At 40.6% G+C, this 27,819-nt stretch overlaps 1 protein-coding gene across 1 annotated transcript in view; it reads right to left on the bottom strand.

The window, feature by feature from the left end:
* STK26 (serine/threonine kinase 26) overlaps positions 1–27,819 on the bottom strand; it is a 60,076-nt gene that overhangs the window by 6,333 nt on the left and 25,924 nt on the right. The window contains exons 3-7 of the mRNA XM_047764452.1: positions 14,578–14,808; positions 6,626–6,682; positions 1,619–1,727; positions 1,368–1,525; positions 49–234 (exon numbers count right to left, since the gene is read on the bottom strand). Coding sequence (XP_047620408.1) covers positions 49–234; positions 1,368–1,525; positions 1,619–1,727; positions 6,626–6,682; positions 14,578–14,808 — 741 coding nt within the window. The remainder of the gene's footprint in view (positions 1–48; positions 235–1,367; positions 1,526–1,618; positions 1,728–6,625; positions 6,683–14,577; positions 14,809–27,819) is intronic.

The raw sequence follows: 27,819 nt of genomic DNA, 5'->3' as shown, positions 1-27,819 counted from the left end.
CATGTGGATCTAACCGTAGAAAACCGTAGTAGTAGCATATATACTCACAAATGATGGATCTTTGTTCAGGCAAGCATCAATAAACTCCTTAAAGGATTTAGTAAAGTCTCCGACAAGAGTTGGAGGATTGTTTTTTGGGATAAGAAACAGAACCCTCATTGGATGCATATCAGAGTTCGGTGGCTCTCCCTTGGCTAGTTCAATAGCAGTGATTCCCAGGGACCAAATGTCAGCCTAAGGTAAGGAAGAAAAGACCATTACCCTGAAATTCCATTCCAACACATTGCCTCAAAAGAGTCTGTGGAAGGAGTTCCCGTCGTGGATCAGCGGTTGGCGCATCCGACTAGGAACCATGAGGTTGTGGGTTCAATCCCTGGCCTTGCTCAGTGGGTTATGGATCCGGCGTTGCTGTGAGCTGAGATGTAGATCGCAGACACGGCTTGGACCTGGCGTTGCTGTGGCTGTGGCGTAGGCCAGCGGCTACAGCTCCGATTCGACCCCTAACCTGGGAACCTCCATATGCCACGGGTGTGGCCCTAGAAAGACAAAAAGACCAAAAAAAAAAAAAAAAAAGAGTCTGTGGAAGTGCATGGTCATACAATAGTAAATGTCTTAAGAAATGTGATGTTACTAAATTTTTATTCATAGAATTCATTTATTAAAAAAAAGTCAAATTCCCTACTTTGTGCCGTTATTGCATTCTAGGCACCAAGGATTCAGGTGGTGGCTAAACAGACAAAAACCCCTGTTCTCAAGGGGCTTATTTATGTTCTAGTAGAAGAGACAGACAAATAAATTAATAATAGGATGTCCGATGGTGCTAAGTTCTGTGAAGAAAATAGTAAGCCAGGATAAGGGAATAATGAATGAGGGGGCAGAGGGGCTGCAGATTTACACAGGATGGCTAGGCAAGACTATTCTGGGTAGGTAATGTTAAAGCACAACTGGTGGGAAGGTTATTCCAGGTGGAGGAAAAGGCAAGTGCAAAGGTCCTGAGGCCAGAGGGTACTTGCCATGTTTATGCAACAGCAATGAGACCGCTGTGGCTGAAGCAGATGGAAAATAGAGGGCAGTGAGAGGAGCTGAGGCTGGAGAGGCAGATGAGGGCCAGATTGTACAGGGGCCACGGATGTGATTGTAAGGACCTTGGACTTTATTCCAAGTAGGATGGAAGGCCATTGAAGGGAATAGGGTCCAAATATTACCAGCATCAAGGGAAGTTATGATGTAGCAGCAACATCTGACATGAATCTAGCTTTAGAAATACTTTAAAAGGAAGGAGAGTTAGGGTAGTTTGTTAAAGTGGATAGTACATTATATAAAACTTATCATTAAAAACCAAACAGTTTGGACAGGTAACACTTTACTTTTGAGTCATAAGCTGACTGCTGAATAACTTCAGGAGCCATCCAAAATGGTGTTCCCACAAAGGTGTTTCTTTTAATTTGTGTATCTGTCAGCTGGCCAGCAACTCCAAAATCAGCAAGTTTGACATCTCCTTGTTCTGAGAGCAAGACATTGGCAGCTAGGAGGAAAAAAAGAAACCGAAAGAACCTCAGCTTCCTCAGAATGCATCTATTTTTTTTTTTCCTCAGGTTCATATTAGGCTTCTGTATACCTTTTATGTCTCGGTGAATTTTCTTTTCTGAATGCAGGTAGTCCAGACCTTTCAAAATTTCTTTTAGCATGGTCGCAATCTGGAACTCATCAAACGGACCAGCTCGCAGCTTAGGGGGAAAAACACACAGACGCATATACATGTCAAAGTTTGGAACAATAAAGTTCAAACTGGATGTGATCTTTGAAAGAAGGGGATTGCTTAGATATATGAGGCAGTTCTCTTTATTAAGTCGATATTTAAACAAATGAGCAAAAATTTAAAGGCGAGGAAAGAGAGTAGAAAAGTCGAATCAAAAGGCTAAAAGGGTTTTCAATCATTAGATTTAATCTGGAAAGAGTAATGTAAGATTAATATAAGCAGTATTACCTGTATTATCGCTCCAAATCCTGAGGTTCTTAAATATTTACATCAAAGATCTAAGAAATATGCTTAATAATGACTGAATTAGCTTTTTTTTCAGATAGGAAAAACGAAATCAGCTACTTAAAATTTTGGCATCTGCCATATAAAATGCATTCAATATTTACACTGAACTGATTTTTAGATCGGGCGGTCCATAGGATCTCTGCAGCAACCCAATTTGATCACATGGGTTAGCTGTAGCACAGTTCTTAGCATTGACGAATTTCAAAAACCACTGTAAAGCATGGAGCCTTTTTTGAGACTCAGATTTAAGGTTTAGCTAGGAATATAATAAACTATTCAGACTTGCATTGTAAAAAAAAAAAAAAAAGATCACATCATGGCAGGATCCAGTTTTTCAAATAAATATAACCCATTTCTCTTTCCTTCCCCATCCCTGTACTAAAGCCAATAGTTCTAACTGCAATACAAGGAAAGCAATGATTAGGTTTCAGGAGAACTTGTAATGGAATATCTGAAAATCTCTCTTTAAAATAAATGGTTATTTAAAAATTCTAGTACCTCATAAAGCACAAACAGTGGACTGTACAATATTATTACAGGAAAGGGTGGGAATCTCAAGTCAGAGCTGAGGTAGAGTTCTGTTTGCTGGAAGGAGGGAAGAGGTGGTGAAAATCAAATATTGCGCATTCTGCCTCACACTGGGAGGGATTCACAGCTCTTTGGCACCTTCTGTATTTCATCTTTCATGAATGCCATATTTATTCTGAATAAAGGGCACTTTCATGTTGGAATTTCACAGCTTAAAATAGAACCCATACTTCGGTCTCACCACTTCGTATTAACCATGGTCTGGCTACAGAGTATACTCCGGGGATGTTCGTAGTTCAATGGGTGCCTTTCCTAGGTAACGTTCTCTCTTTATGTTCAAAAGTAACAACTTCCACCCTGAAAGTTTCTATTTAAAGAGCAGTGATTAAAGTCGCATCTAAAAGGTGAAAATGGCGTATTATTCTATTGATTGTTGGCAGAGAAATTCTGAGGTACTGCCACACAACGTAAAGGCAAAGTCACGCTACTTTTAAGATGAGCACTTAGGATCACTGGTCATAATGTATGTTGACCAGGGCCAGAGGAGGTATACCCTCAGTCACTTCAGAAATTGGGCAAGGTCAATTGTAATTGTAAAAGTTACTAGCTATCCAAAGGTACTAGCTATCATTGCAGAGGATTTCTAACACAGAATTTTAAAAATATATTTGAAGTAGAAACAAACAGAAAAGTGGTCCCAAAGTAAAAGACCCGTTAGCTTATCTGGTCCACTGAGGTCCACTGCAGTGACAACGCCAGAACATCTCAGCTAACTGGGTACTGGCAGGAGGAAGGAGGAGACCCTCCGTGGCAGGGAAAGGGGAAGGGGGTAGTGGCAGAGTTGGTTTTTCTTGCTCCTTATCAGCCAGAAAACCATCCCAAACCTTGTGGTTAAAAATGTTTCCTTAGCCATGAGGATAATGGTCAGAAAAGGAGAAATAAGGGCATTGGAAAGAGAAGGAATGTCAAGTAGAGGGAGCAGAGTCTGCTTTTTTAAACATTTCCAATGCAGCCTTGGGAGAGGTGATGCCGAGCTCTTGGCCCCCTGTCCTTGGAGCGCACAAGTGACATCTCTCCAAAGACTGAAGGCCACCAGCCCAGGTCTCTCGGAGTTCATACTTCTGCCTCCAGGGCAGTGTATTGGCCTTGTGTTAAATGGCCTCTGGGGTCAACCGAGGATATTCGGGAGGGACATTTTCTCTTTCAAAGTCTGTCTGCTCCTTGGACTTCCAGCCGCTCCCTAAGGCAGCATGCTGTGTGCCGCCCTCGCCTGCACTTAGCACATTGCTTCCACCTTTTCCCCGTGGTGCTCATGTTTTAGTCTATGAACCTTAGTGTATGTTTTTGTTTGTAAGCCACCGCAATACTTACTGGAAAGAAGTGAGGTACAGTAAATTCAATACAAAAAAAAAATGTACGGCATGTTCAAAGTCTGTTCACATACAGCTAATTTTTTGGTAAGAATGGGAGGGCATCTCGAGGTGTACACTATATAATGTTGACATAAATTACGAGCCATGATCACATGCCACTACTCAGGCACCAGTTTAAAGGGATGAACACTTTCTGCCCAGCATACCCCTCTTGTCCCTGGCAGCAGTGCCCTTCTGTAAGCCTGATCCTTTCTTAGATTCCCCAAAGGGTAGTGTTTATTTGCACAGGCCTATATGTGAAGAAGAAACAGCATATTTTCTCATGATTTGCTCTCCCTACAAAGTCCAGTGAAATGAGGTTCATTTCATTTTTATTTTTGGCTACACCCGCAGCATGCAGAAGTTCCCAGGCCAGGGATGGAACCCGCGCCATAGGAGTGGCAATGCCAGATCCTGAACCGCTAGGCCAGCAGGGAACTCTCATCAAATGAGGTTTATAATTAAATCACAACATTACTAAGTGTTAGAGCTGGAAAAACAAAACCAGGGAGACTACAATTTTCTCCATGGAACATGTGAGGAAAGTAAGGCACAGGTTAAATGGTGGGCCCGATGTGAGCCAGCGAAGTCAAAGGCAGAACTAGGACTAGGATCTAGGTGTCTTGATTTTCAGCCACTCAGGGCTAATTGATATCTGCTCTGTTTAGGCAGGGATCAGAAGGGCGGCATGAGATTAAGATCACATGATCATTTCATTCAGAGATTTCATAAAACCAACCGAACTACTACTGGGGGATACAGATTGCATTCGTTCGGGCTGGGCCAGGGTCCGTGGCTTAACGTTGCCATCAGAGATCCTGATGAGAGCAGTGCACTAGCTTTGCCAATGCCTACAAATCAGGGAAGCGACATGGTGAGCACCTTCGGGGAAGAGCGAAGGTAACGGTGATAAATTTGGAGAAGTCTCTTAATATTTAAAAAGTGGACGGAGGATCGCGGAGCAATTGCAAGGCTTCTTGTGGAGCTAATGAAAAAACTATTGCATAATAAAACTACGTGACAAGACAAATAGAGATGAGATCATTTAACTGCAAGAGGAGAATGAGGCCAGAGTCCATATGCATGAAGGATTATTATACTAAGAAACACCAGCTATGTTCTCTCACTAGAGAGGAGAGAGAGGGGAAAAAAAAATCCACTCGAGCTTTAGGATATGAGAATTAGATCAGACACAAGGAAGGATTACCGAACTCAGCAAGTGATTAAACTGAGATGAATTCCTAGAAGATGAGGTGCTCCATCAAGTTCAATTACCATTTCTTTAGAATGGTTTTAAATATGGTTTTGTCTAAAGGGAAGAAAAGAGCTTATGGTCATTTCTGTTCATAGCATCAGTTGAAACTGTGGAGTCATGCGCAGTCAGGACTAAAGCCCTTTGATCATTTTCAGTCACAAAAATGCACCTCCACTTTAAAAAGTAAGAAATAAAATATTGCTTGATCTTTTTATTTTAAATTTTTTTCCCTTTTTTTGGCTGCACCTGCGGCATATGGAAGGTGGCAGGCCAGGGACCGAATCCGAGCTGCAGCTGCCACCTCTGTCACAGCTGCAGCAATGCTGGATCCTTAGCCCACTGTGCCAGGCCGGGGATTGAACCTGTACCTCACCAGCGATCCGAGCCTCTGCAGAGACCATGCTGGCTCCTTAACCTGCTGTGACACAGGGGAAACTCCATTACTTAGTGATCTTAATCATCAAAATACTTTATTTTTAGAAACAGCAGGCTATAATTTCAAAGGCAGAAGCATAGTATATAAAAATCATATAATATTAAAGATGGAAGAGAACTTGGTGCAGCTTCTTTGTTTTATAGGCCATCCAGTCCAAGGAATTTATGTGTCTGGTTCACAGTCACAGATTTAGTTATAAATAGAGCCAGCCCTATAACCTCAAACTCCCAGAAGCCGGCCCAGTGGTCATTCTATTACACAAAGGTGTCTTCAGACGTTGCTACCGAATTTTAAATACAATGTCATATTAATAAAGACTTTAAAGGTGGGGGGCCCCCACACCTGATAGAATCACATCACCTGGGGAAAACAACCAGGCTTTCTCAAAAATACGTTGTACATGACCACCTCTTCATTGAGTGGGAGAACTTTTCCCCAACACCGCAGGATTTTAGACACCTAGTCCCTGCCCGCTAATATGGCTGTGGCATTTCCAAGTCATTGTGACAAGAAATGCCATCGCATTTCCTAATGACCTACAGAGGAGCAGAGCGAACTCTGCAGAGAGCTGGGTCTGTAGGCCTTCTTGGTCAGAACCCAAGAATCACTTTTAGAGACAGTTATCTGAATAACACATTGAAAAAAAATCTAAGAACGCTCAGTCTTTTCAGGGATAAGCATGTCAAGTAAAACTCTAAACTGATGGCAGATGTCACACGCTCATTCCTATTCTGGGGGGGGCGGGGATTTTATTTTCTTCAGCTGTTTGCATTTTTATACACTCTAAGACCGTTAGCAATGTGCAGAAACCTGCAACATAGCTGAGTCTCTATAAGAGTACACAGGGTGAACTGAAGCAACCACTTCATGCTGTTGTTTACTCCGGTGAAGAGAACAGTGAAAGCGTGGATGTGTCTGTGCGTATGTGATTTGTTTAAAATACTTACAAGATCCAGTGCCGAACCACCACCCAGGTATTCCATGATTATCCACAATTTTGAGCCCTGTAAAAGCCATGACACAGTTTAATAATTATAAATCCGAGCCAAATAACATACCAGAAGAAATGGTAAATCTGACATACTGATGTCCTGGTTCTAAAACAGAGGTGTCACATTAGTTGCCTGGAACTCAGAATATATTTGCACACAGAATATTACAAATGCCAGCTCTGACTCTTGACCCTCCCTGAGACCTATTGAGCATACGAGAGAGTTAAATGAAGAACACATTTTTTGTTTCTTATCGTTGAACTGTTGGCAGTTTTTATAAAGCCCAGGAAAAAAAATACAGCTTTAAAGTATCATTCTGAATGATGATATTGAAAGGAAAAGCGGGTTACATCCAAGAATGAGGAGGTACATGGAGACTTGTAGAAATTTTGAATGGGGCTTCTGGGTGCTTCCCATGTGATTTTATAGTGTGAGGAGACTGGACAGTGTACCTTGTGTTAGTTTTTGGCTTTTGCTTTAATGTACTTTACAACTTTTTTCAGCCATGATTCATGGGCATTTTTGGAACCTAGAAAGAACACTGCCCCCCCCCCGCCCCCCGGTCAAGGTAAATGGATACGAGAAAGAGAATTAACCTTACTGTAAATTGTACAAGAGGAAATGGAGCTCATAGGGGGAATGCATATGTGTGAATTACAAAAATAGTGAACACACACACATACACACAAACATGCGCACTTCAGCTATATCAGATAAAAGTTGGACTAAACCATTAAATCATTTTTCTTTCAGCTACAGTCTGAAATGCTGGAGACATGTCTCTGTCTCCATCCCATTTCATGAGTGGTAGTCTCTGAATTTCTGTGGGACCACAGACTTCATGGGAAGTAGAATGGTTGGTTTTACTGTGCTGGCAAATAGCCAAGTTGTGAATAGATTGTGTTCCCAAAGTCCATTTTTAACTAAAATGTTTGGAATTTGGGAGAGCAAGCATTTTCCCATAAAAATAATGCCTATGTTCCTGGAGCCGACCCCTGCGAAAGACAATTTAACACAAAGGTATCCATAGTATAGCAGAAAGCGCAGCGGAGGAAAGTACTATTTATACCCTAACGCGGTTCCTAGGGGCAAAACACCTTCAGTGAGTGCTGTGCTTTGACTTGGGATGCCAGGAACGCCTTTTTCACCTTTCCAGTCCCAGCCGTGGGATGAAAATTCTCAAGCTATTGCTGCCAGTCCTCCAACTCTACAATCCCTGGGAAGTACTCAGGAGTTCCATTCAAAATTTCCAAGTGTCTCCATGAGGCTGAGGCTTTATAATGGCAGAGAAATGGACTCCAGTAACATGATGCTGAGTGCTTGGGTGGCACTGCAGTGGGGGGAACGGGATGTGGTCCAGGGTTAGGGGCCGGGGAGGGAAGGCTCAGTTAGAGTAAGGTGCAAGGATCCCTCCTTTCTCTCTTGACGCCAATCTTGGGCAGGATGTGTCAGCAGAAGAGAGGGGACAACAGCCCTCGCCCCTCTTGACATCCACGCTCTCCTGGCACAGCAGGCCGGCTTGAACTGAGGAGGGAAAGACTGGTATCTACAGCAGAAGGAGAGGCAATAAAATCCACAGCAGTGGGAGGGGAGAAGTCCAGGAGGGGTTCATGGAACTTATTTTCCTGAATAGGAACGAGGCACTCAGAACATGAGAATTGTGAACCTGATGGGTCTTCCTTCATACCTTTTTCAGAAAAAAAAAAAAAAGTGTTTCTCACACAGCCGTACAGCCTGAGAATGTTTCCTTTTGCCACAGTTTGTCTCTAATAAGTACTACATTCTACCTTATGAATTCAGAACGCTTCCTGTTCACCTGACCTTTAAAAGAAATATAAAAAGATCTTATAAAACATGCTTGTCTGTTTTGCAGTTCTGTGCATCTGAAAGCACCTCTTTTCCAAGTTAAAAACATTGTGTGTCCTTTTTTTTTGGCGGGGTCGGGGGGGGGGTACCAGTCCAAAACAGAAACTTACCAACTGTCTGTTCTTCACTAAAAAATGTTCACAGAAAGCTTAAAAGGTCATTAAAGTTACGACTAAGCAACTTTCAGATCTGAAAAGAAGGCTTCCTCTTTGCAAACTAGAGCTCTTCAGTGGAAACAGGCCTCTTCCGAAACAGGCAGGGAACCAGGGCTGCCCGACAGCTTTTCTGGCTGCTTCCTTCTGATTGTCACTGCTGCAGACAGGCCTCACTGGAGGATGGTCACAGGTCCGGACATTGAGAAGACTGTGAGGCAGGCAGGGGAACCGAAGCAAGGCCTGGTGGGCTTCTCCCTAGTCAAGGAAGCTTAAGCCACACAGGCTCTTACTTGATCCCTGACCACAACAGGTCTGAAGGCAAACACCAAACACAAACCACACCCCACCAAAAAATCTGGACCCTGTGTTTATATTCTCTTGGGGACTACAACTTCTACATTTGATTTCTGGTAAAAGACGTTTTTGTTGGAGAAGGCAAATGTGTAGATTTGCTTTGCTTTTAAATGACTTTCAAGGCTAAGATGATATCGCCTACTGGTCTATAAATCCAAAAGTGCCAAGTACCTCTGAATGATAAGCACGCATCAGGTGCGTTTAAACACAGGAAGTCCCTGAAGGAAAACCTCCACTTCTGCACTCATCAGATGATCCACACACTTTAACAACGGGCTGGAGAAGTAAGTTTAAAGTCCTGCATCATAAGCTCCCGTCGTGATGTAGCCGAAACAAATCCAGCTAGTATCATCCATGAAGATGCAGGTTCGATCCCTGGCCTCGCTCAGTGGGTTAAGGATCTGGCGTTGCCGTGAGCTGTGGGGTAGGTCGCAGATGCAGCTCGGATCCTGTGTTGCTGTGGCTGTGGTGTAGGCCAGCAGCTGCAGCTGGGATTGAACCCCTAGCCTGGGAATCTCCATATGCTGTGGGTGCTGCCCTTTAAAAAAAAAAGTCCTGCATCAACCTGCATAGTCAAGTAGGGTTTAGGAAATGGCTCTGTGTTTCAAAATTCAGGATGTCTAAAAGAGTAAGTATTTCAGAGCCACTATACTGTTTACTGGGGAGAAGCTGGAGCCTACTTTTAGCAAATCCCTGGTGTCTGGGGTATCAACTCCATGACCCCATAGGGCTTTTGAACCCCACTGTTTGCCACTAAAGCCGACACTTGGCCAAAGGGGGAGAAAGGCTACGGTGGAATTTGGAATTCATTTGTTCATAGAAAAAAAAAAACATTTTAAAAAAGGAAAAAAACATTTAAAATACCCATTAGACATACTTGTGAGATCATTATTGGACACAGATCAAGTACATGTTGAATTAAGTAGGCTGGTCTATGAAGCAAACGGCCAATCCTAACACTGATGACATAAACCAGCGTGCAGAAGTAAAACGAGCCAGTCACTGAAGGGCACATGTTGAATGACTCCATTTATATGAAGGAGCCTAGGGTAGGGAAGTTCATGGAGATGGAAAGCGGACTGGTGGTTACTGGAGACGATGGTGAGGGGGGAGTGGGGAGTTAACGCATGCAGAGTTTCCGCTGAGGAAGATAAAACAGTTCTGGACATACAGGGTAGTGACGGCTGTACAACTTGAACATACTAAACACAGAACTGTATGCTAAAAACAGTGACAATGGTAACGTTCATGATGTATATTTCACCACAATGTAAAATGTTCTAGAACTGGAGTTCCCGTCGTGGTGCAGTGGTTAACGAACCCGACTAGGAACCACGAGGTTGCGGGTTCGGTCCCTGCCCTTGCTCAGTGGGTTAACGATCCGGCGTTGCCATGAGCTGTGGTGTAGGTTACAGACGCGGCTCGGATCCCGCGTTGCTGTGGCTCTGGCGTAGGCTGGTGGCTACAGCTCCGAATGGACCCCTAGCCTGGGAACCTCCATATGCCGCGGGAGCGGCCCAAGAAACAGCAAAAAGACAAAAAAAAAAATGTTCTAGAACCGCAAGGGACAGTGGAGAATATCTTCCCAGAGACTTTACCCCCCACCCCGCCCCCCCGGAATCGTTTTCCTCCATCTAGAATGCCTTGTCTGAACCTCACCCTCACACCTCAGCCCCCATCAGAATCATACTGGAGACCCAGGTGAAATGCCACTCCCCAGTTTGGGGGATACTGCACTTGATGTACCGACCCATAGATAAGGGGGTACCAGGCGGTAAGCTAGATATACCTGTCTGGGGCTAAGGAGAGAGGCTGAAACCGGAGGCATGAATTTAGAAGTTGTCAGAATAAAGTAGATGAGACTAACCAGGGAAAGCATGCAGAATGAAAGGAATACACAGAGTAGGTACCCAATACATAAAGACCTGCCGAATCGAATCTAATAGGGGGCTTCTTAGAGGTATATCACAGGAAGTTTAAAGCTTCTTATTTTGAGAGAGAGAGAGAAAAAAAAAAAAACACTTTAAGAGGAGGAAATTATTTCCCTCTTCAATTTCCTTCAAGTCTTCTAAGAAAAATACGAGTTTTTAAAATTAGAGCGTAGTCCAGAAATATTCCCGAAACATTCGCCATACACGGGAAATAAGCACACACAAAACTCTCAGGAAAATCGTGAGAAGGCCACAGAACGGTACACACCCTATTCTGGAATACTTTACTCCAATCATTCAAGTCTTTTTTTAAAAAATAAATATCAGTAGTCGTGGTATGTGGAGGCGTGGTATATCTCCTTAACATAAACAAAAATCTAAAGGCAATTTTCAGCAGCAAATAAAGGCGTGATTCAAATTCTATTCAATGCCTGAGTGAGCTGCATTTTAAGATTTACATCAAACTAGAAAAATATTTAAAGATTATAAAAGATTCTTCCAATATTATGGGATCAGAAGGGAAGGGTTTGCTTATTTTAGCAGTCCTCACAAAGACTAACTTTGTCCGTCAAGAAAATCTGCAGCGAACTAAAATTAAAGGCAAATACTGTGGTCATACTGATGTGTTTGTCTGGTTTTTACTCTTGTTTTTAAAAATGAAGTTATACAGTGAGCTCAGTCAAAATGAATACCTAGTACATTTTTGCGTGTCTCAAGGAAAGCGCTACAACTACATGCAGTTCCAGAGAGCATATAATTTTCTCTCAAGTGCAGTAACTTTGCCCCCAGCTTACAGTGAGGTCTTGGTTCCGTCCTGTGTTAGGACAACCTGAGAAGAACGCATAGCCTCCTTTCCTCGATTAACTTCACTCACAAAATCCCCCACGTCATCTGAAATGGAAGGACGGGCCACAATCAGAACATAAGTTAAGGGATGAGGCAGTTCTCTGATGGCACTTCGAGGACGCAGCCCTGAGTGAACACTGACTGCATTAAATAGAACCCTGTTAGATAGATCTGCTGTGATTTCAGTTTAAAGAAATGCAAGTCTGCAAAGTCCCATTACGTTTGAATATAAACATAAAATAAGTGGCTGATTTAAGAAAGTACTTTAAATAAGGGGTATTACAGGGTTATAAAATCATCAGATACTTCTTTTTCTCTCTGTGTGTATAAGTATATCCATACAGAGATGGCGCATGTGTGCATATGTGTGTGTACACACATTTATTTAATGTAAATCGAACCTAGATGCAAATAATCAAGAGCAGTCACCTGTGATTTTCTACAGTTTTACCATGGAACGACGGGTTCCTCAAAGCACTCTTTTTCATCAAGTACTTTAATTAATGATGGGCGAAGGAGATAAAAACAATGCAGTTTAATTCTTTCAGAGGACATCTGGGATAATAGTTCTGTATCATTAACTGGTCTCAAAGCATTCTACAGTCAAGATTTGGAGAAAACTATCAGTTTCATTGATTAAAAGATTAAGCATTTATTGGGTGACTGATATATGTATACTATGAGGGAAATTTTTTTTTTTCTTTTTAGGGTGGCACCCGCAGCATATGGAGGTTCCCAGGCTAGGGGTCAAATGAGAGCTACACCTGCCGGCCACAGCCACAGCCACAGCCACAGCCACAGCCACTCGGGATCCGAGCCAAGTCTGCGACCCCACACCACAGCTCACAGCTACAATTCATTTCCCATAAGAGCTCTGACTATGAATAAACAAAGGTTGTAAGTAACCAATAAAAGTCAATACCATTTCAGTACCCAATTTCAATATGATACAGAAGAGAGCATTTTAAATAGAGATGATTTAATACTTTAAGTCAGTTACCAAAAATAGCTGATTGGATAAAAGTGCCTGTAAATAGCAAGCATCTAGATTTGCTCTGGAGTGGATCTGGAACTACAAGGATGCAATCCAGAAAGAGTAAACCAGAATGAGCAAAACACACACACACACACCACTGCCACCACCAGCAACAAATTCCCCGGGCTGCCTACAACCAAGCCTGCTATGGGAGTTAGAAGAGGGACCTAAAACTACTGATACTGTGGGACCACTCATAGGATTCCTCAAAAAGAACCTCACCTGCTAAATAAGCTTTGTAGGAAAGAATATGAAAGCAAATATGCCACAAAGAATCAAGTAATTATGTATACAGTAAAACAGAGTAACGCTAACACTTAAGAAGCGTATGGGATAAGAGTTACCAGAAGTATCCGCCACCACGGCAAAAAAAGGGTAAAGGTAAGTGCTTGCTTATTTATGCCCCATCGGTACCGTGCACATACACACTCAATCACAAAATCTACACCATTTTAGTGCTATATGGGACTGTGAGCCCTTCAACGGCGAGAGTGACTTGTTCATTTTCACATCTCCAGAACCTAGTTTATGACACACAGTGACTGGCTATTTAATGATTCATTTTACTATGCATTCATTCCGCAGTCACGTAATTCATGTAATATTAGAATAAATCAGGCCTTGTAAAAAAAAAGCCAGTTAAATTGATGATGAATTTCTCAATTAGTATTAACGAACATAGCTTTTTCTAGGGTATATTTGATCCACAGAACATTAAAAAGATAGTAGTAATTTTTGTGCAGGCCAACAGCCTGATGGGTTATAAACACACCCTTTTGGCCTAGATATAGATGAACCAAAAAAGCAACAAATAAAAAACCCTTCCCTCTTGGAAGCCCTGAAAAGCAAAGATCTGACTAACACTGCCTGCCTTTAAAAAATAACAATATGGGGATTCATTTTTAAATTTTTAAAATATTTTACACTCCAACCTCGGCTAGATTTTTCTATTTATTGTTTACATTTCAATAGACACAAATTCTGACTTCTAACTCTGGAACAAAAGAGGTAGATGACTTGGGTCATCTAATTCTTTTGATGGCGAAAACAAGAGAGTTTTGCTATGCAGTAATATTTCCATCTGCTGGATATTTAGGTGTCTGCTAATCCATAATCCTGGAAACTAAAAATTCAACTTTTGTGTGTGTTGGGGGGGAGGCAGATATTATTCTATTTAATTCCATTTCAACAAGTATTTATCATGTGCTAAGATGTGCCATGCCCTGTGCCAAGTGATGTGAAAAACCAAGGCTGGTTGAACTAAATTCCTGGCCATCAAGAAGCTCACAACTTGGAGGGGGAGAGAGATGTGTAAATACCCACTGTAACTCAATGGAATAAGTGACATACCTACATATGCCATCAATTCTGAGGTTGAGACAGACTGGACCACTGAGAATAATGTGTAAAAGCCCAGGAAGAAAGCTCTTTCCTGACCAAGGATATGTCTCAAGGCTCAGCTGCATGTCTGCTCCCCCATCAACTCCACAAGTTCAGGTGTGGAAAAAATGGTGCAGCTGAGTACTGAGATGCATTCAGAATACAGCTGCTAAATCTAAAAAGAGTCTATTTTGGCACTATAAATGGAGCTGGATTCTGCCTGGAAGCCAAATCCTAATTTAAGACATTGCCTTTCAAAAAATAGCATTTTTAAAAAAACAGAAGAAACACCGCTAATGAAAATACCTTATGACTTAAATAATACAGCACACACGTTACCTTTAAATATGATCCATAGTATTTTGTTACATATGAGCTGTCGCATTGACTCAAAACAGTTATTTCTTGCTGAATGTCTTCAATTTCATCCTCGGCCTCCTCGAGGTCTATGATTTTAATAGCAACCACTTGCTGGGTACGGTTATCAATTCCTTTGAAAACTTCTCCAAAGGAGCCTTTTCCAATGCGCTCTAATTTTGTGAACAGTTCTTCTGGGTCGGCTATATTATTCTGAGGGGGGAGGAGAGGGAAAGAAAGGAAATGCTTTGCATCAAACTTTCAAATGAAGGAAAATAAATCACAAAAGACAATGACACATTAGGAAACAAAATATGCAGACTCCCTAGGAAACAAAACATACAGACTCCCTTGATTCTCCACAAGTGCTTTGTGAGAACAACTGTACCCCAAATGGCCAGCCAGTCCACAGTGTATTGCATCACCCACACGAACCGTGTCAAACCATTACCACAATCCCCTGCAGCAAATGCTGTCTCTGGTGCATGCCAAAGGGCCAGCCTCTTTTTATTTTTTATTTATTTATTTTTGGTCTTTTTAGGGCCTCACCTGCGGCACATAGAAGTTCCCAGGCTAGGGGTCCAATTGGAGCTGTGGCTGCCGGCCTACACCACAGCCACGCCAGATCTGAGCCGCGTCTGCGACCTACACCACAGCTCACGGCAACGCTGGATCCTTAAGCCAGCGAGTGAGGCCAGGGATGGAACCTGTGGCCTCATGGACACCAGTCAGATTCGTTTCCACTGAGCCATGATGGGCACTCCCAGACTCTTTTTAGAATAAAGCAGTTGACTAGACACAACTGGCGCATTAATGCAATGGTGGTGCTAGTAAGAATACTTAACCTAAGATATAGGTAGGTGAGCTGTTCGAATTCAAACCTTCCACCAGCAAAAGGTTACCTTTTAACTCTCTCTCTCTCCAACTTGGACATCATAATCCCTGCACCCAGACTTCTAAACCACCGTGTAAACAGCACACCACGCGAAAGGCCCAAGAATCTACAAGTCTTTTCTTCTTCTTTTTTACTCAGGATCCTACCTGTATGTAATGTTTTATCAACAGCTGAATAAGATTCTATGTTTTTATCATAATTGCTAGTACTCCCGAGGAAATGGTAAGATGTTCAACTTTCACTATTCATCTCACATTGCGAATGCGGAATAAGTCAATATGTTGCTATAATAAAATCTGAATCAACTATACGTTTTTAGGTTAACACACGTATAGGGCGGACCTAGATTTATAAATGCACTGGCCTTTCCTGATCCAGAAATACTTTTTCTAATAATGGACACTTCTGAATTCAAATTTACTCCCTCAAGATAACCTTTATCATCACTTAAGCTCGTACTGCTAAATAAATACAACTGATCAAGTAGGACAAAAAGGGCATGTTATCAATTGATACTTAAGTGCTTTATTATTAGTCTACCCCTAAAACTTTGAGTTCCTTCAAAATACAGAAGGATGCCACATAGTTCTGATGAACTGTCTACATTTAATTTGTTAATTGGACCTAGATTATCTGTTCATTTATTACAATTTAACCTAGTCATTTCAGGAGACAATTATAGAGTTAGCAATTCCCTTTTACCTTCTTTTATTAGACTAATAGATCACTAAAGTTTATTATTTTTTTCTAATCAAGTTCATTGCACCGTCATCACCAAATAGACTCAGTAAACTGCCTGCTTTTGAGTAACTTAAAAACTTATGACTCAGAGTTCCCGTTGTGGCTCAGTGGTTAACGAATCCGACTAGGAACCATGAAGTTGTGGGTTCAATCCCTGGCCTCGCTCAGTGGGTTAAGGATCCGGCGTTGCCCTGAGCTGTGGTGTAGGTCGCAGATGCGGCTTGGATCCCGCATTGCTGTGGCTTTGGCAGCAACAGCTCCGATGAGACCCCTAGCCTGGGAACCTCCATATGCCATGGATGTGGCCCTGGAAAAAGACAAAACAGACAAACAAAAACTTATGACTGATTTTAAAGAACGTTGTCATTTTTCTTTTCCAACCAGCCGTAAAGACAGTTTGCACATGACTTGCTTAATTGATAAGCTTCCCCATTATGTTTCATTGGATTTTTTTTCCATTTCTAAAAGACATACTTTCCATGTGTGCCACAGCCTCTCTGATATGGCAAGCTACTCTTACCCCACCCACAGGGGACAGATACATGAGCTGCCCATGTGCACTTTTAAAAATAGTTTACGCTTCCACAGGTTGCGAATGTCTTGTTATTGCTAACATTTTGTTAAAATACCTTCTCCAAAACCTGAGTACCATCATTCTTGATTTACTTGGTGCTTAATTTCTTACCAAGATATTATGACTATTATCATATCATAGCTAATCCACAAGTTACCTCTTCCTACTTTTGGTGATGGTTCTTGTCTTTCTAGTAACTTGTGGCAAAAATACTCGCCAAATAGCTCAGTGATAGGTTCCCTAGCCCATAACTTCCTAAATTCAGTGAATTGGAAAAATAAAAAGATCAAATCTTTCAGTTTTTCTGATGTAACCACAAAACAAATCTAAACTTTGTAAATATGCTATTGATTAAAAAGTAGATAATATGTACTTTCTGATAACACATTCTGGTCTAGGAAGTATATTAACTGCGTAATGAGAATTTTTTGTTGTAAGAAACAAAGATTAAATCCTAATCTTCCTAATTTATGTTTTAAAAGGATTTGACTGAAACGATCAACCCCAGGGAGAACACAGCTGTTCTTGCTTTCTATAATAAATGGGTTCCTCAAAGTATGTAAATCAAAGATTTAAAAATCAAGTCACATTTTGAATTTTAAAGAAGCTCTGAAATGAATTCTAAATCATCAATGTAATTTAAGATTTTAAATTAAGGAATCCAAGTTGGACAAAGAAAAAGAGAAAGATCTGTCATTTACAGAATGTTTGTACTTCTTACTCTTTTGTACAGGGACTAAAACTTCTCATGCAAAACCCCAACTTTCAGAGGGAAGAGAATCATGAAAACATGTTTATTATGAGTATAACCTCACTTCCCTGACTTCCTGAATCTGGGATAGATAATGCCTAAGATCTAACTCGCCATTCACCATGTCACCAGCTTCTTAAACCAAAGTATCCCATTGATAATAAGACATATTTTCTTTTGGTTTTTCATGCAAGGGCAAAAGTCAAGTAAATAAATGGTAAACACCCCAAGCAATGCAATTTAAAAACCACCTTTATAAAGAAGCTGGCTTGCCCAATCATTCACATCCACTCTTCTTTAGAGCCTCCAAGAAAATCAAGTCCGCTTCCTCTTCACCCAAGTCCAATATTCTTTTAAGAATATTAAAATTTCTGAATCTTTATATCTCCGTGGCAAAATTAGTTTACTGCTACATCTGTGTTCACATTGCCTTCTCTAAGCCATGGCCCGGGAAGGAGCTCTACGTTCGGCAACCCCCCTCCCCCCAAAAAAAGGGATAAATGGCTAAATTAACGTCGCATTGATTTACAGCTAAATGTAGGGGATTTATACATGCCCCACGCAAGTGGCTCTGTGAAAAGGAAAACCTCAGAGATGCACCTCCGGACATTCTCATTATTCCTTGGCCTTCATTACCTGTCCTTTGCTTGGACTTGGACTCTTCAGCTACAGGTATACTGCTGCAAGTAGGAGTCTTAGACAGATGGTATCATCACCACTAAAAGGACAATGCTAATAACAACCTCTTAGTGTGGAAATACTCTTGTCCAAGGGGAAAAAGTCTAAGAGGTTCATTTTGCTTGTTTGCTGTGGCAAGGCAGGGACAGATGGGAGGGAGCTCACGATGGCAGAGTAAGAGGATGGGGCGTTCACGTCCCTCCCCAAACGCATCCGAAATACAACTACATGTGGAGCAAATCTTGTTGGAGACAACCTGGAGACTGACAAAAAGACTTTCCTATAATCAAGTCTATAAAGAAAGAATTGCACATAGGGAAGAAATGCAACCTGACTGGGACCCATGCCCCTAGGAGGGGACACACAAGAGGAGGGGGATATCACAGGCTCAAGAATCCTCACTGGGGAGTGATGGGTTCAAGACACATATTGGGCCTGACTCAGAAGACAAACCCCCTTTTAGCTGATTTGAAAGCCAGTGGGACTTACTGGAGGGCCGAAAGACACCGAGAGCCTGCTCATAAAGAGCATGCACACACTTGCTTACCCCCAGGCAACAAGGTGTAGGAAACAGTTTGAAAACTACCTGGGGCTCTGGCTGGTTTCCTGCAACTGTCGCAGCCTGCTCCCCAGTCTGCACTGGGTGCCCACTCCAGCCTTCTTGCTCTGGTGCAGCTCCCCACTGCTGTGAAAGCTACTGCTGCCAAGGAGACTGTTCACACTTAGACAGAATGGAACTGTCTCTGAATAGGGGGAAGGCAGCAATTACCAGCATGCACATGAGGAAGCTGCAGATTGAAAACTGCCTGGGGCTTGGACTAACTTGCTGGGGCTGTCCCAGCACGCGCCCCAGCCTGCCCTGCAGGGCCCCTCCAGTCTTTCTCGCTCCAGTGCTGCTCTTTACTAGAGCAGAGGTGCCACTGCCAGGGGGAGTACACACACTTAGAGGGAATGGAATCAGTTCAGACCTGACTCCTAGGGCTTCTGCTCTAGTACTTTGAGCCCCAACTCTGCCCCCAATTGGGTGGTGATCACCACTGAGCATAGGGGAAGTCCTGGCTCTAGCTCTAGCCTATCTCCAGTTTCACCTTCTACCAAGGTGACAGCTGCCAGCACACCCTTGGAGAAGATGTGACCCCCACCTACATCATATGCAGCTCTCCCACCAAAGCCACGGGGCACACAGATCGCATAGGGATGCTCCCCCACAAGCGTGGGATAGGTAACGCTTCCGCCCAACTTCATAGCGACAGAGAAAGTCAAAATCAGAAGACAGAGGAATATCTTTCAAATGAAAGAACCCTCATGAAAAAACTGAAATGAAACAGAGTTAAACAATTTACCAGATAAAGAGTTCAAAGCATTAATAATAGGAATGCCAAATGAACTTGGGAAAAGAATAGATGAGCACAGTGAGAACTTTAACAAGTAACTACAAAACATAAAAAAGAACCAGTCAGAGCTGGAGAATACAATGACTGAAATTAAAAATACACTAGAGGGTATTAATAGAAGATTAGCTGATATAAAAGAATGACTAAGTGATATAGAAGATAGAATAATGGAAATTATGCAAACAGAAAGAGCAAAAATAAAAAACCAATTTTTAAAATGATGCTAGTTTAAGGGAGCTCTGAGACAACATCAAGCATACTAACATCCACATTACAAGGGTCCCATAGGGAGGACAGAGAAAAAAAGGGATAAAAAATATACTTGATGAAATTAAGGCTGAAAATTTCCTGAAGCTGAAGAAGGAAACAGACTTCCAGGTACAAGAAGCAGAGAGAGTTCCAAACAAGATGAACCCAAAGAGAGCCAGACCAAGACATATCAGAATTAAAAGGGCAAAAGTTAGAGATAAAGAGGGGATTCTAAAGGCAGTAAGAGAAAAATAGAGAGTCACATATAAGGGAACCCCCATAAGGCTATCAGCTGATTTTTCTGCAGAAATTCTGCAGGCCAGAAATGAGTAGCATGATAAATTTAAAGTGCTGAAAGAGAAAAACTTACAATCTAGGATATGCTACTCAGCAAGGCTTCCATTCAGAATTGAAAGAGAGATAAAGAACTTCTCAGACAACCAAAAACTAAAACTAAAAAGAGTTCATCAATACAAAGTTTAAATGGGAATGAAAAGGCTACAAGAAATAAGAGTTTACAGGAAAGGAAAAAATCCCACTAGTAAAGGAAAATATATGGTAAAAGATATGGATCAACCATTTAAGTAAAGTAGTGCTAACACTAGAAGACAAAACTTGTAACATCAAGTATAACAATAAACAGGTAAGAAACAAACATAAAGATGGAAAATATGTCATCAAAAACACAAAATGTGGGGGTGGGGAATAAAAAATGTAGATCTTTTTAGAATGTGGTTGAACTAAAACGACTACCACTTAAAAATAAATAGATACAGTTATAAGTCAACATACAGGAACCCCATGGGAACCACAAATCAAAAACCTACCATAGACACACACACACACACACACACACACACACACACACACACACACACACACACACTGAAAAGGAGTTCCTATCGTGGCTCAGCAGAAATGAATCTGACTAGTAACCAGGTTCAATCCCTGGCCTTGATCAGTGGGTTAAGGATCCAGTGTTGCCCTGAGCTGTGGTATAGGTCACAGATGCAGCTTGGATCTGGTGTTACTGTGGCTGTGGCATAGGCCAGTGGTTACAGCTCTGATTCGACCCCTAGCCTGGGAACCTCCATATGCCATGGGTGTGGCTCTAAAAAGACAACAACAACAACGACGAAAAACTTAAAAGAAAGGAACATGTGCATGACATTAAAGAACAATTGTCAAACCATAAGAGAAGAAAAAGAAAGAAGAAATGAACAGGGAACTACAAAAACAAATGGGAAACAAGTAATAAAATGGCAATAAGAATACACCTATCAATAATTACTTTAAATGTCAATGGACTAAATGCTCTAATCAAAAGATATAGGGTGGCTGACTGGGTAAAATAACAAGATCCATCTATATGCTACCTATAGGGGACTCACTTCAGAGCTAAAGACACATACATACTTAAAGTGAGGGGATGGAAAAAGATAGTTCATGCAAATGGAAATGACAAGAAAGCAGTGGTAGAAATACTCTATATCAGATGAATAGACTTTAAAGCAAAGGCTATAACAAAAGACAAAGAAGGGCATTCATTATATGATGATAATGGGATCAATACAAGACAAATATTAATAATACAATGAGAGTAGGAGACTTTTAACACCTCACTTAAAAGCAACAGACAGGTCAATCAGACCAAAAAAAAAAATAAGGCAAGAGTGGTCTTAAATGACACAATAGATATGTTGAACTTAACAGATATCTACTTACAGGACATTCCGTCCCCAAATAGCAGAGTACGCATTCTTTTCAAATGTACATGAAACATTCTCCAGGATAGATCATATGCTAGGCCACAAAATAAGTCTCCTAACAAATTTAAGAGAATAGAAATAACATTAGGCATTCCTTCTGACCACAAAGGTACAAAACCAGGAATCAGTTATGCAAGAAAAATGGGAAAAGCACAAACAAGTGGAAACTAAACAATGTGCTACTAAAAACCAATGGATCAATGAAGAAATCAAAGAGGAAATCAGAAAACACCTCAAGACAAATGAAAATGGAAACACAACTTTCAAAAATCTATGGGAAGCAGCAAAAGTAGTTCAAGAGGGAAGTTTAGAGCGAGACAGGCCTTCTTTAAGAAACAAGAAAAATCTCAAATAAACAGCCTAACTTATCCTCTAAAGAAATAGAAAAAGAAGAACAAGGCCCAAAGTCAGCAGAAGGAAGGAAACAACAAAAGTTGGAGAAGATACAAATAAAAAAGATTTAAAAATGAAAAGATCAGTGAAACTCAGAGCTGTTTGTTTTTCGTGAAAACACAAACAAAATGATAAACCTCTAGCTAGGCTTACCAAGAAGAAAAGAGAGAGAACTCAAACAAAATAAGAAAAGAAAAAGGGGAAATTACAAGTGACCACAGAAATACCAAAAATCATAAGAGAATACTGCAAAGAATTATATGCCAACAAATTGGATACCTAGAAGAAATGGACAAATTTCTACTAGAAACATACAGCCTACCAAGATTGAATTAAGAAGACACAATTTATAGGCCAATCACTAGTGGTGAAACTGAATTTGAAATAAAAAATACTCCCAGCAAACACAATTCCAAGACTGGACAGCTTCACAGAGCAATTATACCAAACGTATAAAGAACAGCTAATATCTATCCTTCTCAAACTATTCCAAAAAATTGAAGAGAATAGAAGACTCTCCAATTTATTCTGTGGGACCACTGATACTGTGATACAAAAACCAGACAAAAATACCACAAGAAAAGAAAATGACAAGCCAATATTTTTGATGAATATAGATGCAAAAGTCCTCAACTTAATACTAGCAAACCAAATCCAACAATATATGAAAAGGATCATACACCATGATCAAGTGGGATTTATTCCAGGGATGCAAGATTGGTTCAATATTCACAAATCAATCACTGTAATATGCCATGGTAACAAGAGGAAAGATAAAAATCACATGATCGTTTCAATAGATGCAGAAAATCCATGTGACAAAATTCAGCATCCATCCATTCATGATAAAATCTCTCATCAAAGTTGGTACAGAGGGAACATATCAACATAATAAAGGTCAATTATGACAAGCCCACAGCTAAAATCATACTCAATGGTGAAAAGTTGAAAATCTTTCTCCTCTAAAATCAGGAACAAGATGAAGATGTCCAGACAAGAAAAAGAAATAAAAGGCATCTAAATTGGAAGGAAAGAAGTAAAACTGTCACTATTTACAGATGACATGATACTTTATGTAGAAAACTCTAAGGTCCCCACCAAAAAAAATATTAGAACTAATAATTAATTCAGTAAAGTTACAGGAAACAAGATTAATATACAGAAATCTGTTCATTTATTTTTTATTTTTTTGTCTTTTAGGGCCACACCCACAGCATATGGAGGTTCTCAGGCTAGGGGTCTAATCGGAGCTACAGCTGCCGGCCTACGCCAGAGCCACAGCAATGCCAGATCCAAGCCGAGCCTGCAATCTACACCACAGCTCATGGCAACGCTGGATCCTTAACCCACAGAGCAAGGCCAGGGATTGAACCCGCAACCTCATGGTTCCTAGTCGGATTCATTTCTGCTGCACCATGACAGGAACTCCAGAAATCTGTTCCTTTCTATACATTACTAATGAACTATCAGAAAAAGTAATTTAAAAAACAGTACCACTTAAAATCACATTGAAAAGAAATAACTAGGCATACATTTAACCAAAGAGGTGAAAGTCCTAAACTCTGAAAACTATGATAAAACACTGATGAAGGAAACTGAAGATGACACAAAGAAATGGAAAAATATCCTGTGTTCATGTACTGAAAGAATTGCTATTTTTAAAGTGTCCATCCAATGCACCATCAAACTCAAAGTGGTCTGCAGATTTATTTAATGCAATCCCTATCAAATACCCATGACTTTTTTTTTTACAGAACCAGAACAAATAATCCTAAAATGTATACATAACTATGAAAGACCCTGAATATCCAAAGCAATCTTGAGAAAAAAAGAACAAAGTTGGAGGTATCATATACTCCCTAACTTCACAGTATACTACAAAGCTATGGTAATCAAAACAGTATGGTATTGGCACAAAACCAGAAAAACAAATCAATGGAGAAGCATAGAGAGCCCAGATGTAGACCCACACAATATGACAATGTAGGCAAAAATATACAATGGGGAGAAAAGGTCTCTTCAATAGTGGTGCTGGCAAAATTGGACAGTTATATGTAAAATAATTATCTTAGAGTATCTTTCTCAAAAATAAACTCAAAATGGATTAAATACCTAAATATAAGGACCAGAAACTAGAAAACTCCCAGAAGAAAATAGATCACTCTTTGACATAAGTTGCAGCACTCTTTTATTATGATTTTTTTGCTTTTGTTTTTTTGTTCCATTTTTAAAAGTTTAATTGACGTATATTAGCTATAGTTTTTTTAGACCTGTCTACTCAGACATAGTAAAAGCAAAAATAAACAATTGGGACCTAATTAAATTTAAAACCTTTTTGCACAGCAGCAAAGTAAACCATCAACAAAATGAAAAGACAACATACTAAATGGCAGAAGATATTTGCAAATGATATGTCAAATAAGGGGTTAATATCCAACATATATAAAGAGTTCATCAAGTCAATATCAAAAAAACAAACTCTGATTTAAAAATGGGGAGACTACCTGAATACACACATTTTTCCAAAGAAGACATAGAGATAGCCAACAGGCACATGAAAAGATGCTCAACATCACTAATCAGCAGGGAAATGCAAATCAAAACCACAATGAGATATTATCTCACACCTGTCAGAATGGCTATCATCAAAAAGACCACAAATAACAAATGTTCGCCAGGATATGGAGAAAAGAGAACCCTCCTACACTGCTGGTGGGAACGTAAATTGGTATAACCACTATGGAAAACAATACAGAGGTTTCTCAGAAAACTAAATATAGATCTACCATATGATCCAGCAATTCCACTACTGGGTATATATCCGAAGATGATGAAAACAATAATTCAAAAAGATACATGCACTCCAAAGTTCACTGCTTTATTTACCTTAGCCAAAATACAGAAAGAACCATACTACTCAAAGCAATCTACAGATGAATCAACAGATGAATGGATAAAGATGTGGTATATATATATATGTGTGTGTGTATACACACAAAGGAATGTTATTCAGCCATAAAAAAATAAAATAATGCCACTTGCAACAACATGGAGGATATAAGGGACCCGGAGCATATAATGCTTAGGGAAATAAGTTAGAGAATGTTATCACTTATATGTGACATCTAAAATATAAAACAAGGAGTTCCCATTGTGGCTCAGTGGGTTAAGAACTCAACATAGTGTCTGTGAGGATGTGGGTTCGATCCCTGGCCTTGCTCAGTGGATTAAGGATCCAGCGTTGCTGCAAGCTGCGGAGCAGGTCACAGAGGCAGCTCAGATCTGGTGTTGCCACAGATGAGGTATAGGTCACATCTACAGCTCAGATTCAACCCCTGGCCCAGGAACTTCCATATGTCACAGGAAATACGCACACACACACACACACATATATAATGAAACAGAAACAGAGATATAGAGAACAAACTAGTGGTTACCAGTGGGGAAAGGGACTGGGGAGGGGCATGATAAGGGTAATAGGTTAAGACGTACAAACCACTATGTATAAAATAAATAAGCAACAAAGATACTGTATACACAGGGAATTACAGTCATTATTTTGTAGTAACTTTAAATGAAGTATAATCTATAAAAACACTGAATCACTATGTTGGACATACTGTAAATGGACTATACTTAAAAAAAAGAAAATGGAAAAAAAAAGGAAAGCCAGGGGCAGATGAAAGAACGCTTCTCGTAAACTTAAATCAGAGAGTCAGAGGGCTGGAAGAACACTTAAAGGCTTCCTAAGTGCTCTCTAATCCTAACTACACCTGAGAAGCACCAGTCAATTTTTAAAATGCATATACATGCCATGGCTGTGGCTCCAATTCGGCCCCTAGCTTGGGAACTTCTATGTGCCGCAACTGTGGCCCTAAAAGAAAAGAAAAGAAAAGAAAATGCAGATATGCAGGCCTCATGCCAAAACTACTGATTCAGAATCTCTGAGATTGGGGCCCGGGAATCAGTATTTTTGTAATATACATTTTTTTAAAAAAAGCACTCCAAACTATTTCCTATATAGTCATGTTGGCACCAGTCTTAAGATCAGTATTTAGGAACCACTGAGGAGTCAGATCTGAAATTTGCATCCTGCGTTACAGGGACCTCATTACCCCTATTTTTCCCAGGCAAGCATGTCATTCTCTTCTATCTCTGCACGCTGAAAGTGGACAACTTGGAGATTAAAATATAACCAAGAGGACTTTGGTATTTATATACACATATCTACATTTTAAAAATTAAGTCTGCTATACTTCTAGGAACACATATCTAAAATTAGTACCTACCTTCGAATAAGACTATACATGTAATATTTACCAAAAATATATGCAACATATCCCATGCTTCTTATGTGTGTATTCTTGAAAAATTTTTACCCCAAACAGTCTATGCAATAATAGGCTATACAATAGGGTTTAGGATTTAACTGATGACCGTTTTGAGTTAGCAGTCAACATTGATAAAGAATAAAACTTCAGTTCTAGTTAGCTAGCAGAAAATAGGTACCAACTGTGGAGGCGGTACATGTAGGGGCAAAAAAATATTTTTCCTCAACCCTATTAGGGTCTCTGGCTGGGTCTGAAAATTAAAGGAAGACAGATGAACAGAAGAAAATAATATACATTTATTTAATAAAAGCTTTACATGACAGTGGAACCTCTGTAAGGAAATGAAGACTGAAAGGGTTAAACCTTTATGTTTTTATGCTAAGTTTGATGAAGAGTGGAACATTGTGGAAAGAGTGGGTGATTGGGCAAAGCGTATGAGCTAAGTATAGCACACTGAGAAACTTACAATGCCTGTTTGTTCCGACTCTTTTTGGTGTCCCCCTGTCTTTGGAGATAAGGGACAGCACTTCTCAAATGAGGCTCTTATGACAGCAGGGGAGAGAGAAGTCCTTCTCAAACACCCTCAGCTTAAAATATTCAATAAGCTAAGGCCATATATTTTGGGGTCCATATGCCCTGAACCCCATCAGAGGGCATTATGAATAAGTGATCTGGAAAAAACAAGAAAACTGTAGACAGAATTACAATGAGTCTTGGGGTTCGAGCAGTATGGAGACCTGGAAAGCCAAAGATGGGAAAGAACCAAAGATAAAGAATCTAGGTTCTGTTAATCTGATGTAGCTACGTAAGCCCTCTAGTCTGGAACTGAAAGTGAAAACATAATAAATGAAGGGAAAAGATAGTTTTCACAGAGGTTTTGAGCAGGAAGGGTTGAGTTCAGGTGAAAGAACCTTCAAAAACCAAGAACCAGAGTCAGCAAGGCTGACCTCAAACTAGGTATTGCATTTGCCTCCCAACCTTAGCAAAAACCATAGTAGGAGTGTTCTCGGCTATACGATCTTTTTATACCTTAAAAAGACTGATCTGTGTCCGGCGTTGCTGTGAGCTGTGGTGTAAGGGTGCAGACACAGCTCAGATCTGGCGTTGCTGTGGCTGTGGCTGTGGCGTAGGCTGGCAGCTGTAGTTCCCATTTGACCCCACCTGGGACCTCCACGTGCTGCAGGTGTGGCCCTAAAAAAAAACAAAACAAAAAACCCCAACTGATCTGTGTATAGGCCTACCAGTGACTCATTAATGAGGAGGGGCACACAGGAAATTATGAGCAAAGTATGTGCTAATGATATCAAAACTCTGAAAGGATTAGCTCTTACTCCCCTCAACCTTCGAGTGGTAACACCAGGAGGTACCTGCAATGAACTCAGGATGCCCTGACAATCACAGAGAGGAAATAAAAACATTAGCCTGGAAACAACCTAAACATACATCAAC

This window comes from Phacochoerus africanus, chromosome X, assembly GCF_016906955.1.
Source record: "Phacochoerus africanus isolate WHEZ1 chromosome X, ROS_Pafr_v1, whole genome shotgun sequence".
Taxonomy (NCBI): Eukaryota; Metazoa; Chordata; class Mammalia; order Artiodactyla; family Suidae; genus Phacochoerus; species Phacochoerus africanus.
This window is presented reverse-complemented; position numbering and strand designations above follow the sequence as displayed.